Consider the following 14848-nt stretch of genomic DNA (forward strand, 5'->3'; position numbering starts at 1 on the left):
GCTCCCAGCACAGCCCTGGCAGCACCTTGGGTCACACAAAGAGCAGATGCCAGACAGGTTAGGAACACAAGAATGAGTTTAATGTACAAAAACAGCCACACACCTGGGCACAGGTGGCACACCTGGGCCAGCAGGAAATGCTCTGCAGCCCCTGCATTTCCTCTCCCTGCTGTGCTGAGACCCCAGAGTCCAGGCTGAGGGTGCATCCAGCTCTGCCCAGGGTGGGCAGGGACAGCAGGAACATCCTTGAGCCCCCCAGGCCAGCCCAGAGGGGCCTCGGGGAGGATTCCACGTGGGAAGGTCCTGCAGGAAGCTCCTCTCAGTGGAAAATGATCTTCTTGTACTTGGAGTTGGGGATCTGCCCCCGTGCCTTGAGCCTCCTGACGGCCTCCCTCATGTGCTTGGGCTGCAGGGGGGGCAGCTCCCCCCACTTCTCACACACATCCAGGGCTGCACAGACAGACAGACAGACAGAGCTCAGACAGGGGCCAGCTGAGCTCTGCCCACCCCGTGCTGCAGCTTTGAAAGGAACAGGTCATGTTTGTGCTGGGCTTTGAGGCAGGAATGGAGCTGCTCCTCTCCCTGCCACGAGTCCCAGAGGACAGAAAGCTTCTGAGCCCTCAGGCAGGGGGGAGCTCAGAGCCCTGGGGCTGGCTGGGCTGGGATCCCCTCCTGGCTCAGCTCCTGTCCCACAGGGGAGCCTGGGGCAGGTCTGGAGCTCAGGGATCCCCTCTGCCCCTGCAGCTGCTGTGGGATGGACAGAGCTGCCAGCCCAGCTCCTGTGCTGAGCAGCACTGAGGGAGCAGAGGGGCTGTGGCAGCTGCAGCAGGCCCTGCCCCGAGCCAGAGCTGCTGCTGGAAGGGAGAACCGTGGAGAACCTGCTCCTCATCCTGCTCCAAGCAGGGAGCTCACCCCGGGCCCCTCCCCTGCCACTCACCTTCCTCCACCACCTCCCCGACGAACACCTTGGAGATGCCCGACATGGCGATGACGACGTTCTGGGACACCGAGGTGCCGGTGATGGACTGGATCAGCTGCGGCAGGGACAGGGACAGGGACAGGCGGGGACATCAGAGCGGGGCCCTCCCAGCCCATCCCAGCCCCTCGGGGAGCGGCTCGGGGTGAGGGATTTGAGCTGGGGCCGCTCGGGACGGGCCGAGCTCGGGCTCCCGGCGCTCCTCACCCGTTTGATGGCGGCCTTGGGGAAGGCAGAGCGCCGGTACATCTCGTAGCGGTTCAGCTGCTCCTCGGAGAAGGAGGAGACCAGGATCCTGCGGGGCACAGCACCGTTCCCAGCCGCTCCCAGGGCCGGCAGGGGCGGGCTGGGAGGGGAGTCTGGGGGGCCGCGATCCCCGGACCCGCCGGCACTCACTGCATCTTCTGGATCTCGTCCTCGTCCACCTTCTGCTTCTTCTCCTTGCGCTCCTTCAGCTCCAGCTTCACCTTCCTGGCCGCCCCCGCCTGCAGCCCCGGCTCCTCCGCGTCCGCCGCCTCCCCGTCCGCGCTCCTCACCTGCGCCAGAGGGCAGCGCTCGCTCTGCGGCCCCGCGGCCCGGCCCGGCCCCGCTCCCGCTCCCGCCTCACCTCCCCGTCCGCCACCTCCGCCTTCAGCTCGCCGCCGCCGCCGGCCTCGCCCACCTCGCCTTCTCCCGCTCCCTCCGCGGCCGCCGCTTCCCCCGCGGCCCCATCGCCGGTGCCGGGCGGGGAGGAGCCCGGGGGCGGCTCCGCAGCGGCGGCGGCACCGAGCGCGTCCCGGGCCGGGTCCGCCATGGCCGCGCCCGCGGCGCCTCCTGATGACGTAACACGACGGGCGCCTTGAGGGGGCGGAGCCTATCGCTATGGGAACGGTGACGCGTGGCGGCTCCTGATGACGCACATTTACCGGCGACGCAGGGGGCGGTGGCGTCTGAACCCATGGCAACGGAGATGGGACGGCGCGTTCTGATGACGAAATTGCGAGCGCCGCGCCGGGAGGCGGTGCCTGTTGCCACGGCAACAGCGACTCGGCAGCGCAGTCTGATGACGCACTCTATGGGCGCCGCGATGGAAGCGGAGCATGTCGCCATACCAACGGCGGGTCCTGATGACGCAAGCTACGGGCGCCGCGAGGGGATGGACGGGGCCGGGCTTGTCGCCATGGCAGCGGGGCTGCGGAGGGGGCCTGTGCGGGCCTCACCCCGCGCTCGGACCGACCGGCCCCGCTCCGAGCCGCCGGGACACGGCGTTAGAGCGGCCCCGCTGCCCGGGCCCCGCAGGGACAGCCCCCCCCAGACCCGGCCACAACGAGCGCGGCTGGGGGACCGCGGGCGGCGCTTGGGGGCGGGGCCTACACAAACCCCGCCCTCCGCACCGCCCATCCCATCAGACCCCGCCCATTCTCCGCCCACCGGGGCCCCGCCCTCTCAGGCCCCGCCCCGAGCCCGGCGCGGCCCCGCCCCGGAAGTCGCGCGGGCGGCCGGGCCGGGCCGCGCCGGCCATGGGGAAGGAGCAGGAGCTGCTGGAGGCCGCTCGCACCGGGAACCTCCCGGCCGTGGAGAAGCTGCTCTCGGGGAAGCGCCTCAGCTCCGGCTTCGGCGGCTCCGGCGGTGGCGGCGGCAGCGGCGGCGGCTCTGCGGGGGGCGGCGGCGGCGGCAGCGGCGGGAGCGTCGGTGTGGGGCACCCGCTGTCCAGCCTGCTCAGGTGAGCGCGGCCCGGGGCTGAGGAACGGGGGATGAACCGGGGGCTCCGGCAGGCGGCTGCGGGCCGGGAGGGGAGCGGGAGCTGTGGGGCAATGAAAGGTTTGGATGCGCTCCGGGGTGCAGCGGGACGGAGGGTGCGGGGGATCCGGGGTGCAGCGGGACAGAAGGGTGCGGGGGATCCGGGGTGCAGCGGGACAGAGGGTGCGGGGATGCCGGGGTGCAGCGGGACAGAGGGTGCGGGGGTTCCGGGGTGCAGCGGGACAGAGGGTGCGGGGATTCCGGGGTGCAGCGGGAGCGCTGCAGGACAGAGGGTGCGGGGTTCCGGGGTGTGGCGCTGCGGGACAAGGGGTGCCAGGGGTTCCGGGATGCAGCGCTGCGGGGGACACCGGGGTCTGTGCCCCGAGCTGGGGGATCCCGCTGATTTGGGACCGTGCAGCGAGCGGGCTGTGAGCGGGTGTGACCTGGGCACCGCTGAGCGTTCGGTGCCGCCGGAGCTGCTGCGGCCGTGTGCCCTCGCTGGGCTGGCAGGGCTCAGGCAGTGGCTCTGGGTGCTGCCCCGGTCCCTCAGGGCGCTGCCGTGCCGGTGCTGCGGAGGGCGGCCCTGGGGCTGTGAGTGTCCGGAGGGCTCCGGGGCCGGTTCCGTGTGGTCCCGGCCCCGCCGTGCGGGATCTCCGGTGTGACTTTCCCGGGTGTCCGGGCCCTGCGCTGGCATTGTCGCGGCTGGCAGTGACACCCTGCCGGGTCTGGGCTGTGGAATTTGCTGGTTAGAGCTCTTGGATATTTGTTAGGTTTTTTTCTCTTTCCCGTGTTTTGGCATCACCTCTCGCTGCTGGAGCTGCAGCTTTGGGCCATGGGAGTGCTCCTGGGCAATGGGTTTGTACTGGGAGCTGTGGAGGAGCTTTGTGTCCAGGGCCAAGGGACACTGTTGCTGTGCAACCTGGCTCTCCAGAGGGATGTGACTTGCCCCTTTTTGGCTGAATTTGATCCATTTTTCCTTTCACATAACCCAGTTAGATACCTGCAGGTTGTGCCGGTGGCAGAAGCCTGCAGGCATGTGAGAGCTCACCCTGCCCTGGGGCACACGTTTGCTTTTCTGAAATCTACCCTTGGGCCAGGCTTTGTTCTTCCCTTTTGATGCATTAAACAGTCTGAGTTTGAGTGGGATGCATGTGCCCACAGGGGGCTCAGATCAGTGCAGAGGGTTGAGCACCCTGTGGGCTGAACCTGACCCAGCAGCTGGGCACGATGGGGCCTTTCCCTGGGACAGTGCCCACGGTGCCACGGTCCTGTGGTGCCAGGGTGAGCCAGGCCATCCCCGTTAGTGTTTCTCCCATGTGAACAGGGCTTGGTGCACATGTCTGAAGGAGGGTGACTGTCACCGCTGTCACTCACGTTCTGTGCTCACTGCTGTGGCTGTTGGCTGTACCTGCTGGTGACACTGCCAGGTCCCAGCCCCTGAGCCTGTTTCTCCCTGCACAGCTGGGATTTGTGCCTGTGACACCAATCCCTGCTCTGGCTGCACGTTGTGGGGCATGGCAAGGTGTCCTGGGTGCCACCTGCTGCCATTCAGGAGCTGTGTGGCTGTTTCCCACCTCCTGAACACTCGTTGGGCTCTGGCTCTTCCAGCTTGTGACGAGGTTTGATGAGAAGCAGCTGCAAGGAGAGGCCAGCGAGTGCAGGAGACAGGCTGGGGCAGGCTGCAGGGAGCAGACTGATGAATTTTAGGGTGGAGAAAACCTCACCTTTTCCAATGCTAGAACATGGGAGCTTTCCTGATGTAGATTTTGCCCTCCTTGCTTGTGGGAGAAGCCTGCCCTCAGTCAGGACTGTGTGCTCTGGATTTTCCCTTCCTGGGGCAGCCCCTGGCCCTGCTCAGGCTGATCCCTGGTCCTTACATCTCTCCTGACACAGGAACTGCTGAGCTGCTCTCCTCTCCCAGAACAGGATCATAAACCCTCTGCTGGGCCAGCACCTTTGTTCTTTTCTCCACCCAATTTCAGATCCCTGTTTTAAGTCCCACTGTTTGGATAACCTGTTCCCAAAGCTCTTCTCTCCTGAGGTGCCTGTCACAGCTCTTTCTGTCAGTTCTGCACTTCAGGTGTCTCAAAGATACAATTTTGGATGGGGTACAAACCAGGCATTCCCTGGAATTCCCACATGACACCTGGTGTGTGCTGAGCTGGCACCTGCTCTGAGCTGGCACTCTTTGGTTTGGGCCATTTCTCCTCCAAAGAGAGCAAGTGCTGCTCCATGGAGTGCTGGAAGATGGCCCTGGCAGTAAATTCCTTGGATTGTGGGGTTTTATCAGGTAACCTGAACTGCCATCAGTGTGTTATCAGCTAAATGTGAACTTTGTCACAGTCTGGGCTGTGCTGCTCCTTCCCAGGCCCTGCTGGGTGTGGAGGCAGCACAGACTCCAACCTCCCATGGCTGCAGGTGAGCAGGAAACAGAAGGGGATGGAGTGGATAAGGCACAGGAGGAGGAATTTCAGACAATTTGAGTCTCTGGAGGGGTGAATGTGCCAGGGTGGAACACTCAGGGCGCTGGGAGCAGAACAAATCCCAGTGGGAGCTGATGGGAGTGGGGAATGCTGACAGCCAGCCTGGGGAGTGAGGAGGCTGCAGGAGGGGGAATGGGAGTGTGGATCTGCCAGAGCAGATGGTGGGCTCACAAAGAGGTGATGGCTGCCAGGCTTGGGGAGGCTGGGCTCCCTGCTGGCATCCCCACAGCCCCTGGGAGCTGCCGTGAGCACTCAGCAGCAGATCCCAGCCCCTCGTCCAGGCCTGGCTGCTCCAGTTCCAGCCATGGACCGTGGCACAGGCAGGAACAGCCAGCGAGAGGAACCCACCCTGTGCATGCACAGCAAGTCCAGAAATCAGAGATGCTCTGTGAATCCTCCAGGTTCCTTGGGGTTATGAGCCATCTCTCCATGCAGGCTGCAGAATTTGATTTGTTGTATTGTTTTTTAGTGGTTCGCTGTGAAGTTAGAGGTGGGAAACAGCAGAGCAGTCTGTGCCTGAGCTGTCAGGCTGCGCTCAGGAGGCTTTGCCAGGAGCAGGGAGGGATGGGCTGTGTTAAAGCCAAAGCTGCAGAAGCAGCTTTCCATTTCCATCCGTCGCTGTGCAGAGTCTGGCTCTGTGTTACCACAGGGGGAGGCTGAGGCTGCTGCTGAGCCCCAGGTGGGACATGCAGTCCCCAGGGAGTGTATCAAGGAGGCATTTCTGCTGGGAATGAGGAGTTTGGGTGCACATCTGCTGTGGGAAGGGTCGAGTGCTGCTCCACAGAAGGCACAGCCCTTGTTCCAGCCCGTTTTCAGCTGCTGCTCAGGGGTCTGGTTGGTTTAAAGAGCGACGTGGTGGGATGGCAGAGCACTTGAGGTGGCTTCCAGCAGTCCAGGGGTGGTTAGGAGTCAGAAAAATGAGTTCTTTTTAGAAAAGTGCAGTTTGGTGTTTGTTCTGGAGCGGCTGATGGCTCGCAGCAGGGATCTGACAGTGCCCTGTGTACTCCTGGGGAAGGCTCTGCCTGTGCCTTGTGCTGCCATTCCCTGGGGGAGGGACACGGTGCTGCTGCCAGGGAAGGGGGGCATTGCCCTGTCCGAGGTCAGGGTCGGTCTGTCTGTCCCTCCACGTGTCCCCAGGCCTGTGGGTAAGCACAGAGTCCTGCAGGAGGGCTCCAAGGTGCAGCTCCCAGCTCGTGCTTCCTTCCCTTCCCTTCCCTTCCCTTCCCTTCCCTTCCCTTCCCTTCCCTTCCCTTCCCTTCCCTTCCCTTCCCTTCCCTTCCCTTCCCTTCCCTTCCCTTCCCTTCCCTTCCCTTCCCTTCCCTTCCCTTCCCTTCCCTTCCCTTCCCTTCCCTTCCCTTCCCTTCCCTTCCCTTCCCTTCCCTTCCCTTCCCTTCCCTTCCCTTCCCTTCCCTTCCCTTCCCTTCCCTTCCCTTCCCTTCCCTTCCCTTCCCTTCCCTGCCCATGCCCATGCCCATGCCCATGCCCATCCCGAGGGAGCTGCTCCTGCTGCATTCCCACAGAACAGGGCAACGCTGGGTTCCCCTGCTCCTGCTGCTGTGATTAATCATCATCTCACCCACTCTAAACCTTCTCTCCACACCCTCCCGTGCACGGATCCCTGTTTAATTACACACCTGAGCCCAGGGATTGCTGAAGGTGCTTGTGCCACAGGCACAGGTGTGCACCGGCCTCAGCAGGGAATTGTTTCCTAAGTGCTTCTCGAAGAATTCAAAGGCTGCACTTACTGCCTGTGACTCTGAGGTGTTTTGTCTCTGTGTGATCTTGTGATGCACTTTTGGAAAGTTTTTGTTTGCTTGCTGTGGTCTGTGCAGTTCTGTGTTCAGGACTGGGGCATTAACCCTGCTCTTCTCCGCTTACCCAGGCCAGTGGGCAAAGCAGGATTTGTGGTTTCACAGCACCTGGGGCTTTCTTGGGCACATGGGAATTGGTGGGTGGGAGGTTTCCTTCCAGTGAAACCCCCTTGAGAGAGCCCTGCCTCCCTCCCTCCCTTCCCAGTGGCTGTGGGCAGCTCCTGGTTTGCAGGGTTTGGATGGCAGAGAGGGGATTGGAAGTGGGGGTGTTGGGGAAGCACTGGAGCTGGCAGGTGTGACAATGCCCTGGATCAGCAGCAGGGAAGGGCAGGAGGAGCAGCGTCTCCCCTTCCCTGCTGCTCCCTGTGCAGCAGCTCTGCCCCAGCAGTGCGTGTGGGTGAGGAGGAGCTGCTCCTCCCAGTGCCACAGGTCCCCTCCAGCTGGGGAAGGCCCTTTGGCAGGGGACAGAACTTTCTGGAGGTGAATGGCTGGAGCAGTGTTTGGTGTGTTGGGAGCAGCTGAGCCAAGAAACAGGGTTCATGCAGCTGGGTTTTGTGAGGTAATGCATCATTTCAGTGAGACTGGAGGACAACAAGCAGGATAGAAGAGCCATGGGTGAAAGGTGTGACACAGCACAGGTACTAGAGAGTGGAGGAAATGCATCCATGCCATGCCAGACCAAAGGAAAGCCCCTCTCAGCTGCCCTGGCACGAGGCACAGGCAGTTCCTGGAGGCTGAGCCCCTCCTGTGGCAGTGCCCCAGGGCTGCCAGGCTGGCTCTCAGCACGGAACAAGTGCTGACACCTCCCCTGTGTGTGAGCTCACTGCCTTTCCGGGCTGTGCCATGCCCCCCTGCTCTGTCTGCTCCTCAGGTGCAGCTGTGGGGTCCTTTCAAGGTGAAGTGTCCTCCTCAGGATGAGAAGGTGCCTCTGAACAGGGGTGATGGCTCCTTCCTCTTGTCCCTGCAGCACGAGCTGTGCCCGCTGCTGAGCTGGCACCGTCACTGTCCCAGAGAGCTCACTCCAGAGCACAGCTTAGTCATGGAAATGAGATAAATCCTATTTCACAGAAACTGGTAAAAATAAAACTATTGAGGATTGATTTGTTTCTATAGCAACCGACTGGCGAAGTGAACACAGCTGCTGTCTGCAGGAGGGAGGAAAACAGAGCTGGAAATGTCGGTGCACCTGGGCTGGCTGAGCCTGGGGCTGGGGAGGGGGCAGAGGCTCCAGTGAACACAGGGCAGGAAGGTGTCAGCTGCCTTTGGAGTGAAATCTGAGCTGCAGTGTGTGAACGGGCCCTCTTTACCCAAAACCCGGAGAGCCTCAGAGCTCTTTATGTCCTGCTTCCAAAAAGTTCCACTCCTGCACCCTCATGGGTGGGGAAATGCCCTGCCCTGGGCCAGGCACATCAATGCCACGTGGTACCTGGGTGTCCATCACATCACAGCACGTTTCCAGACCTGAATCCTAAATTACTTTGTCCTGGTGTCATAACTCAATGAGAAATACTCAGCTTTGTGAAGTTTGGATAAATCAGATTGGAGTTAAACTTTTTTTGATTGCCCTTTAAGTGAATGTGGTGCTGGATGCTCAGCAGGGATTCCTGCAGGTGTTTGTATCCTGGAAGAAAATTCAGTTGGGCCTCCAGACTGCTGCATAAGGGGCTTAAGTTTGGAACTTTTTCTGTCTCAGCAGTGTGTGGATTTGTGTGGTTTTTCCTTTTTCCTAAGCCAGGGATTTTAGCAGGCTCTGGCACACGCAGGATGTTGAGGTGGCTGTTTCCCCAGGGTTAGTGAGGGTGAGCTGTTGAAATGTTTGGGAGGCTGCAGGATGCAAAGTGCTGGGTCTGTGTTTGGTGCATTCTTGGCTTGCTGTCATGTGGCTGTTGAGGATTCCAGGTGAAAATCAGTGTACATGAGACATAGGATGCTGAGGGAATTACAAGAGGAGTGTGTGTGCATGGCTTCACCAGACACTGCAGGAGCCTGAGTTATTCAGCTGAGGAAAGCTGAGCTGGAGTTGGTGTTTGGGTTTGGTGAGCCCAGGCACATTCACACTCCTCCCTTGTTGTTTTAATACATGGTTTCTTTTAAAGGGAAATTAGATTTTAAAATAAACCTCAAGCTTTTTCCAGTTCAAAGGAAGTGTCTGTAGTGCCATGTGCTGAGGATAGTCCTCAGTACACGAGAACAAAACCCTGTCTGAGAGGCAGGGCCATAAATATGATGTAAATACATTATCTCATTAGATTTTTATCTAATCCCAGTGCCTGCTCTTGTGCAGACTCCTGAGGCGAGCAAGGCTGAAGATGTCTTAGGTGGTCTTTCAAATCTAATATTAAAGTGGGTTGGAAATGAGGTGAATTGACTTTTGCCTCATCCTAATTAAGGCACTGAGAAATCCGCTCAAGTTTGGCATTACAAAGTGCCTGGTTTTAGAACAGAATGTGATTCCAGAGGCTGGGTGCCTGCTGAGGTTTGAAGCACCCCCGTGCAGGGACCCAGGTGGGCTCCACAGGCTCTCCCTCGCTGCTGTCACTTTCAGGAATCAGCACAATTTTTTTAGGCATCAGGAACAGGATTAGGATAAAGCCTTAAGCTCTGAAGGCTTCAAAGCTTTGCATCATCATCTTGGTTCTGTTACAAGGACAGTGAAATCCATCAGATGACTTAAACAGGAGACTGTGTCCTGTGGGCTTGTGTTGGTTTTTTCCTAGTGCTTCTTTCCAGTGATTTCTTAGCCATGGTTTCCCACTGCACTGTGGGGACTCTGTCAGAGCTGACTGCCCTCTAAGAGATGTTTGACCTCAGTTCATCCTGTGATCCCCGTGGATGACTTGTGCCTGTCCTGGGGTGTTGTTAACCCCCTTTGATTGATTTTCAGTTCCTGCATTGCCCCTGTGCCCCTTTCAGCCTGGTGCAGGCTGTGAAGCTGTGTCTGAGCTCCTGGGGCTCATCTGCTCTGGGTCAGAACAGCTGAAAATGGAACTTGGAGGATGTGTGGAATTCGTGCTGGATTTGGCATTTTGGAAATAGTTCCTCTAATCTCAACAGAAATTATTTCACAGAAGGAGTGAAACAGGATGTGACCTTGACATTCCTTTTCACTGGAAATAAAGACTAAAGAGAATTGGTTTAAAAGCTCTGAGGATCCTGCTTGTTATTGGGTGTGAGTTGTTACAGCTGAGATATAATTATTTGCTGGGACAGTCACAGTAACCCTGAAATTGTTTGAAGTCATGGAGAGTTTTATCCTGCATATATTTAGGAGTCTGACTGGCATATGTACATTCCTTCTGTACATTAAAAATGTCAGGCTGGGAAAGGCTCTGCTGCTGAAAGCAGCTTCTGGCTGGGAGAGCTGTATTGAGCAGAGAAAAGGCTCAGAGCTGGGTCTCTTATTCTTGCAGAGAAGTGTGCAGAAATATTTCAAGGGGCTTGGAACATCTTATGCTGCATACGTTCCCCAAAGAGCAAAGTTTTTTTTCTGGTGAGGAAAAGCTGTTTGAGGCTCTCATTGCAGGCAGGGTCAGAGCTGGCATTTGGGTGAAACCAGGCCTGGAAGCTGATCCACCATGAAATTCGTGGGAACATCTCTGCTGCCTGTTCCATGATTGTTTCCATTTTCCAGCACTGGGGGTGGGTGCAGCTGCCCCCGGCAGCTCCTGGGGAGGGTCCCTGCCCTTGCCAGGGCTCCCAGAGCAGGGCAGGGCTGTCAGCTCCATCCCTCTGCCTGCCTGGCTCAGCCCTCAGCTCAGCACTCGCGTTGTTCAGCTCCAGCCTTATCTCTGTACAGATAGCACAGACGAGTAATGACAACTCCTAGCAGCTATCTCGGGCTATGGAATCATTTCCTGCCTTGGCCATTCACTCCTGATCCTGCTCTCTAACAGACTGCATTTCAAGGATGCTTCTGGAGTTAAAGGATGTCCTTTCTGATTTCCATCCTTCTTTTCCTGAGCTTTTCCTTAGGAGCTGTTGTCCGTGTCAGCGCTTTCTCTGCCTGTGCAGCGCTGACAGGACAAGCAGAGCTGGTCACAGAGCTCTGTGGCTGCTCAGGTGTGTCCCCATGTTCCCATCTGAGCCACCATGGGGTCACTTCTCTGTTTGCCCTCCTGCTCTCGCTGTCTTTGCTCTCTCCTTCCCCTGTCACTTGCTCTTTGGGCACCCAATTAAAAAGCTCATCAAGGAGGAATGTCTCTGGAGCCAGTGCTATGTCAGTGCCTTGTTTGTGTCCCGAACTGTTGCCAGTTAATCTCTCCTTGCTGTGTCTTTCTTTAGCCCTCAGGGACTCCTGGTTAAGCTGGAGCTGGGATTGGTACAGGCTTAAATGGAGCCATGTGGGTGAGTGCTGCTGGTGTGGGCTGTTCAAGGGTGAAGTGTGCTCCAAACGCTTCAGTGGAAGCTTTGTTGTGGCTCTGAATCCTCCAGTCCCCCCTTCCTCCAGGGCCTTGCCTCTCATCCTGTCACTCTGCTGCTTGGCATCAGAGCAGCTCATTCCCTTCTCACTCCAGCACTGCTTCTCCTGCCTGTCCTGGTGTCCTGCAGCCCAAGATCCCTCCCAGCATCCTGGGCTCTCCCTGTGTGCCCAGAATTGAGCACTGCAGGGCCAGCCCCGATTCACAGTCCTCCTGTCACTGATCTGGGCAATGTCACAGGGGAAGGGGGATGTCGTGCCAATCTCTGTCTCACTGCTTTCAGTCTCCCTAAGGCAAAAGTGCACTCTGTGTGCAGTTGTTGGTACAAAATAATTGCATTTGCTTTTTTAATTGCTGTAGGGAAGGGGTAATTCGGTCCCTGAATCTCTGTCTCTGCTTGACTTGGCCTATTTACCTGCTTTTCATCATCTGCCCCAGGTCAGACACGTCATGGTTCAGTGTTCAGGCAGCAGGGCTGGGCAGCAGCCAGGGGTGTGAGCAGGGTTTGGGCAGGATTTGGGGGTGTGGGCAGGGTTTGGGAAGGGATGGGCAGGATTTGGGGGTGTGGGCAGGGTTTGGGAAGGGATGGGCAGGATTTGAGGATGTCAGCAGGGTTTGGGAAGGGTGGGCAGGATTTGGGGGTGTGGGCAGGGTTTGGGAAGGGATGGGCAGGATTTGGGGATGTCAGCAGGGTTTGGGAAGGGTGGGCAGCAGCCAGGCTGAGGGGGATGTGAGTGTGGGTGACATGGCACAAAGGGAAGGGCCCAGTGCCCAGAAGAAGCCGTGGTGGCCCAGAGGAGCACTGGAGCGTGGCTGGCTGGGCAGAGCACGCAGACCTTGAGAAGTTTTCAGTGCTGAGATAGGAGGAACATGGGTGGTTATTGTCTCTCTGCAGAGAGGCCTGAGACTGCAGCAGGAGGAAGGTGTCCATGTTTAAATAAAGGATCACCATCCCCACACCCTTCTAAGTGCAAGGTGCTAGAAATCCCACATTCCCACTAAAATGTGTATTGGATCAGATCTCTGGGGGTGCTGGGAACAAACGTTTACTTCGAGGTGTGTTGATGTTGTCTGACAGTGAGCTGAGAGCGACACATTTTCTGCCATCCCAAAACCCTTAATTGACACATCCATCCCCTACAAGGGCACTGGCAGGTGGGGGAGGGCGTGTGCTCTACCACAATTCTTTCTGCACAGGTTCCTTTTGATGACATTTTTACTCCAAGCTCAGAGCTCTGTGCCTGTCAGAAGGGAGCAGCACAGATGGACATGTTGGGCTCCAGACACGATGCTCCATTGCTGTTGGCTGACTGACATGTCCCGTGGGATCCTGCAGCTTGTTAAATCATCTCACAAAGGAGAAGGGGGAGGGAGAGCCCAGTGCAAGGTTGCCAGCTGCAGCCAGCTCAGTGCTGCAGCATCAGCTGCTCGGTGGTTTTGATGAGGAATTTGTGGCTGCCCAGGGTTTCCTTCTATTTCTCTGGAAGTGCTCAGTGAAGGGAAGGCCAAGGGGAAGTCTGGCACCTTTCTAAGGAATTGTGCTTCAGTGGAACCCAGCAGCCTGCACCATCTACATGTCTTGCTAATTTTCCCTGCATCTTATTTATTTTTTAATATTGTATTTTCTTCCATGTAGTGCATTTTCTCCAGTGCTGTGGGAGCAGAGCTGAGCTGCACATGGAGAGTGAGGAATGTTTACCTGAGCAGTGCTCTGGTTCCTGTTTGCAGTTCCGGGATATTGCTTTATGGCTTTGATAATGCTGCTCAGGTCACTGAACTTCTGCAGGAATGTTTTTGCAGGAATGTTCCTTTTGCTCTATTCCTCAAAACCACATCTAGTCAGATGCAGAAGAAGAGAATGGGGCACAGAATCAGTGAGAGGTTTGTCAGCATTTGGGAAGTGTTGTCAAATCTCTGTCCTCTTTTAGGGGTCACTTTCCTGCTTTGAATGAACCAGACTCCATGTCAAACCCTCCCATCTCCATGCTGGGTGGTTGCATTCCCATTTTCCCTGCTCTTCCCCTGCCATCATGCTGCCTTTGGCCAGGGTGTGGGCAGGGGGATGCCCTGCTGCCACACACACAGACCCCAAAGACCCCTCCCAAAGACCCTGCTTGGCTTTCTCTGACTCAGTGGCTGATCCTTTGTGCACTTCTCCCAGCCAAGCTTGTTTGGCCCTGGCCTGAGGTCAGAGCCAGTGTTGGAGCCTGTGTTGTGGGGCTGCTCCTGCTCTGTGGCCTGTCATCAGCTGGGAATGCTCCTTAATGGCAGTGGGTTGCAGAGTGCCTGTAATGCTTTTAAGAATAAAGAGCAGCATATGCACTCAAGCCAGACCTATATTTTTCCTGTCCTGCAGCTCTTTATTTGCCCCTGCTCAGAGGGATTCTCTGATGTAGCCCAGCCTTTCTGTCCCCACTGCCACCCCCCACCATACATTATGTTTAAATAAATGCATTTTCACTGCCAGGAGCCATCCATAAGGCTGGGGCTCTCCTCTTCCTAATGGGGGTTTTTAGCTTGGATGGACACATTTCTGTTAGCGATGTCTGGTTCCTTTCTAGTGTGAGCTGCAAGCCCAGGAGTTAAATGTGTGCTTGCCATGGGTCTGTGCTGACCCAAAACAGCCTCCCTGGAAATGAGGAGTGGGAGATGGTGGGCAGGTTCTGAGGGGAGCAGATGAGCTTACCCTCTGCCTCTCAGTTCCTGAGCTGATCCTTCACAGGCTGCTGTCACTTCACAGACCCGTGCAGGTTTCCTGCACCCGAGGAACAAAGGGCTCTGCTCCTTTCCAAGGGAGAGGGGATCATTTGGCCAACAATGGCCATCAATGAAAGGAAGGCCAAGGGAAAGGATTGGTTGCTGCACAGTGTTGCTCCACTGGTGGAAATGCTGCTTTCTCACAGCACCCTGTTGACCTTACAGTGGCTGAACTGTCTGCAGGTGTTGGGCAATGAGGCTGGAGCTGTTGGTAGTTGTTGTTGAGAGCTGTTGCCTCACTCAGAGTGAGCTGCTGAAGTGGGAGCTTGGTCTGGCTCTGTGCAGAGGGCCGGGTGTGGCTCTGATGCTGCAGGGTGTCCAAGTGCACTGAACCTGAGGATTTTCACAGGAATGCCTGGTCAGTGCCTCTGCTGGAAGTGGGTCAGAACAGAGCCCAGGCTCAGCAGCTCTCTTCATGGCTGTTGTGTTGTGCCATGTCAGCTGGGTCATGTGTCCCACACACTTCTGTGTGTCCTGCCTTTATGGTGGTCCCTGCTTTTCCCTGCCCATTCTGGCATCTTGTACTTGAGCTCACGACCCTTTGGCTTTGAGGAAAATCTACCCACTTTTCTTACAACCAATTAAAATCTGGCCCAAGAAGTTGAGTGCAGGACCAGAAGCTCATGGTTTGGTTTCCTCTGCAGCCACTCCAGCAGCTGGAGTCTGACCAGCTGTTCTCCTTGG

At 57.5% G+C, this 14848-nt stretch overlaps 2 protein-coding genes across 5 annotated transcripts in view; one reads left to right on the forward strand and one right to left on the reverse strand.

Annotated features, from left to right (window-relative positions):
* Positions 1 to 58: 58 nt before the first annotated feature.
* Positions 59 to 1769, reverse strand: TAF11 (TATA-box binding protein associated factor 11). Its single transcript, XM_058039811.1, has 5 exons — positions 1584 to 1769; positions 1373 to 1512; positions 1184 to 1271; positions 938 to 1034; positions 59 to 450 (listed from the first exon to the last, which is right to left on the reverse strand). The coding sequence occupies exons 1-5, from the start codon at positions 1767 to 1769 to the stop codon at positions 320 to 322; spliced, it is 642 nt and encodes a 213-aa protein (XP_057895794.1). The 3' UTR covers positions 59 to 319.
* A 706-nt stretch (positions 1770 to 2475) lies between these two features.
* The window catches only part of ANKS1A (ankyrin repeat and sterile alpha motif domain containing 1A), a 73988-nt gene continuing 61615 nt past the window's right edge, over positions 2476 to 14848 (forward strand). For all 4 annotated transcript variants that reach the window (XM_058039806.1, XM_058039807.1, XM_058039808.1 and 1 more), the window contains exon 1: positions 2476 to 2678. In XM_058039806.1, the coding sequence (XP_057895789.1) occupies positions 2476 to 2678 (203 nt within the window). The remainder of the gene's footprint in view (positions 2679 to 14848) is intronic.

The sequence above is a fragment of the Melospiza georgiana genome, chromosome 23, assembly GCF_028018845.1.
Source record: "Melospiza georgiana isolate bMelGeo1 chromosome 23, bMelGeo1.pri, whole genome shotgun sequence".
NCBI classification, from domain to species: Eukaryota; Metazoa; Chordata; class Aves; order Passeriformes; family Passerellidae; genus Melospiza; species Melospiza georgiana.

Coding starts and splice junctions, on each gene's coding strand:
- TAF11 (XM_058039811.1), bottom strand. CDS start 1,769: ATGGCGGACCCGGCCCGGGACGCGCTCGGTGCCGCCGCCGCTGCGGAG. Junction 1,513..1,583: donor CGGAGGTGGCGGACGGGGAG/GTGAGGCGGGAG, acceptor CCTCTGGCGCAG/GTGAGGAGCGCGGACGGGGA. Junction 1,272..1,372: donor GACGAGATCCAGAAGATGCA/GTGAGTGCCGGC, acceptor TGTGCCCCGCAG/GATCCTGGTCTCCTCCTTCT.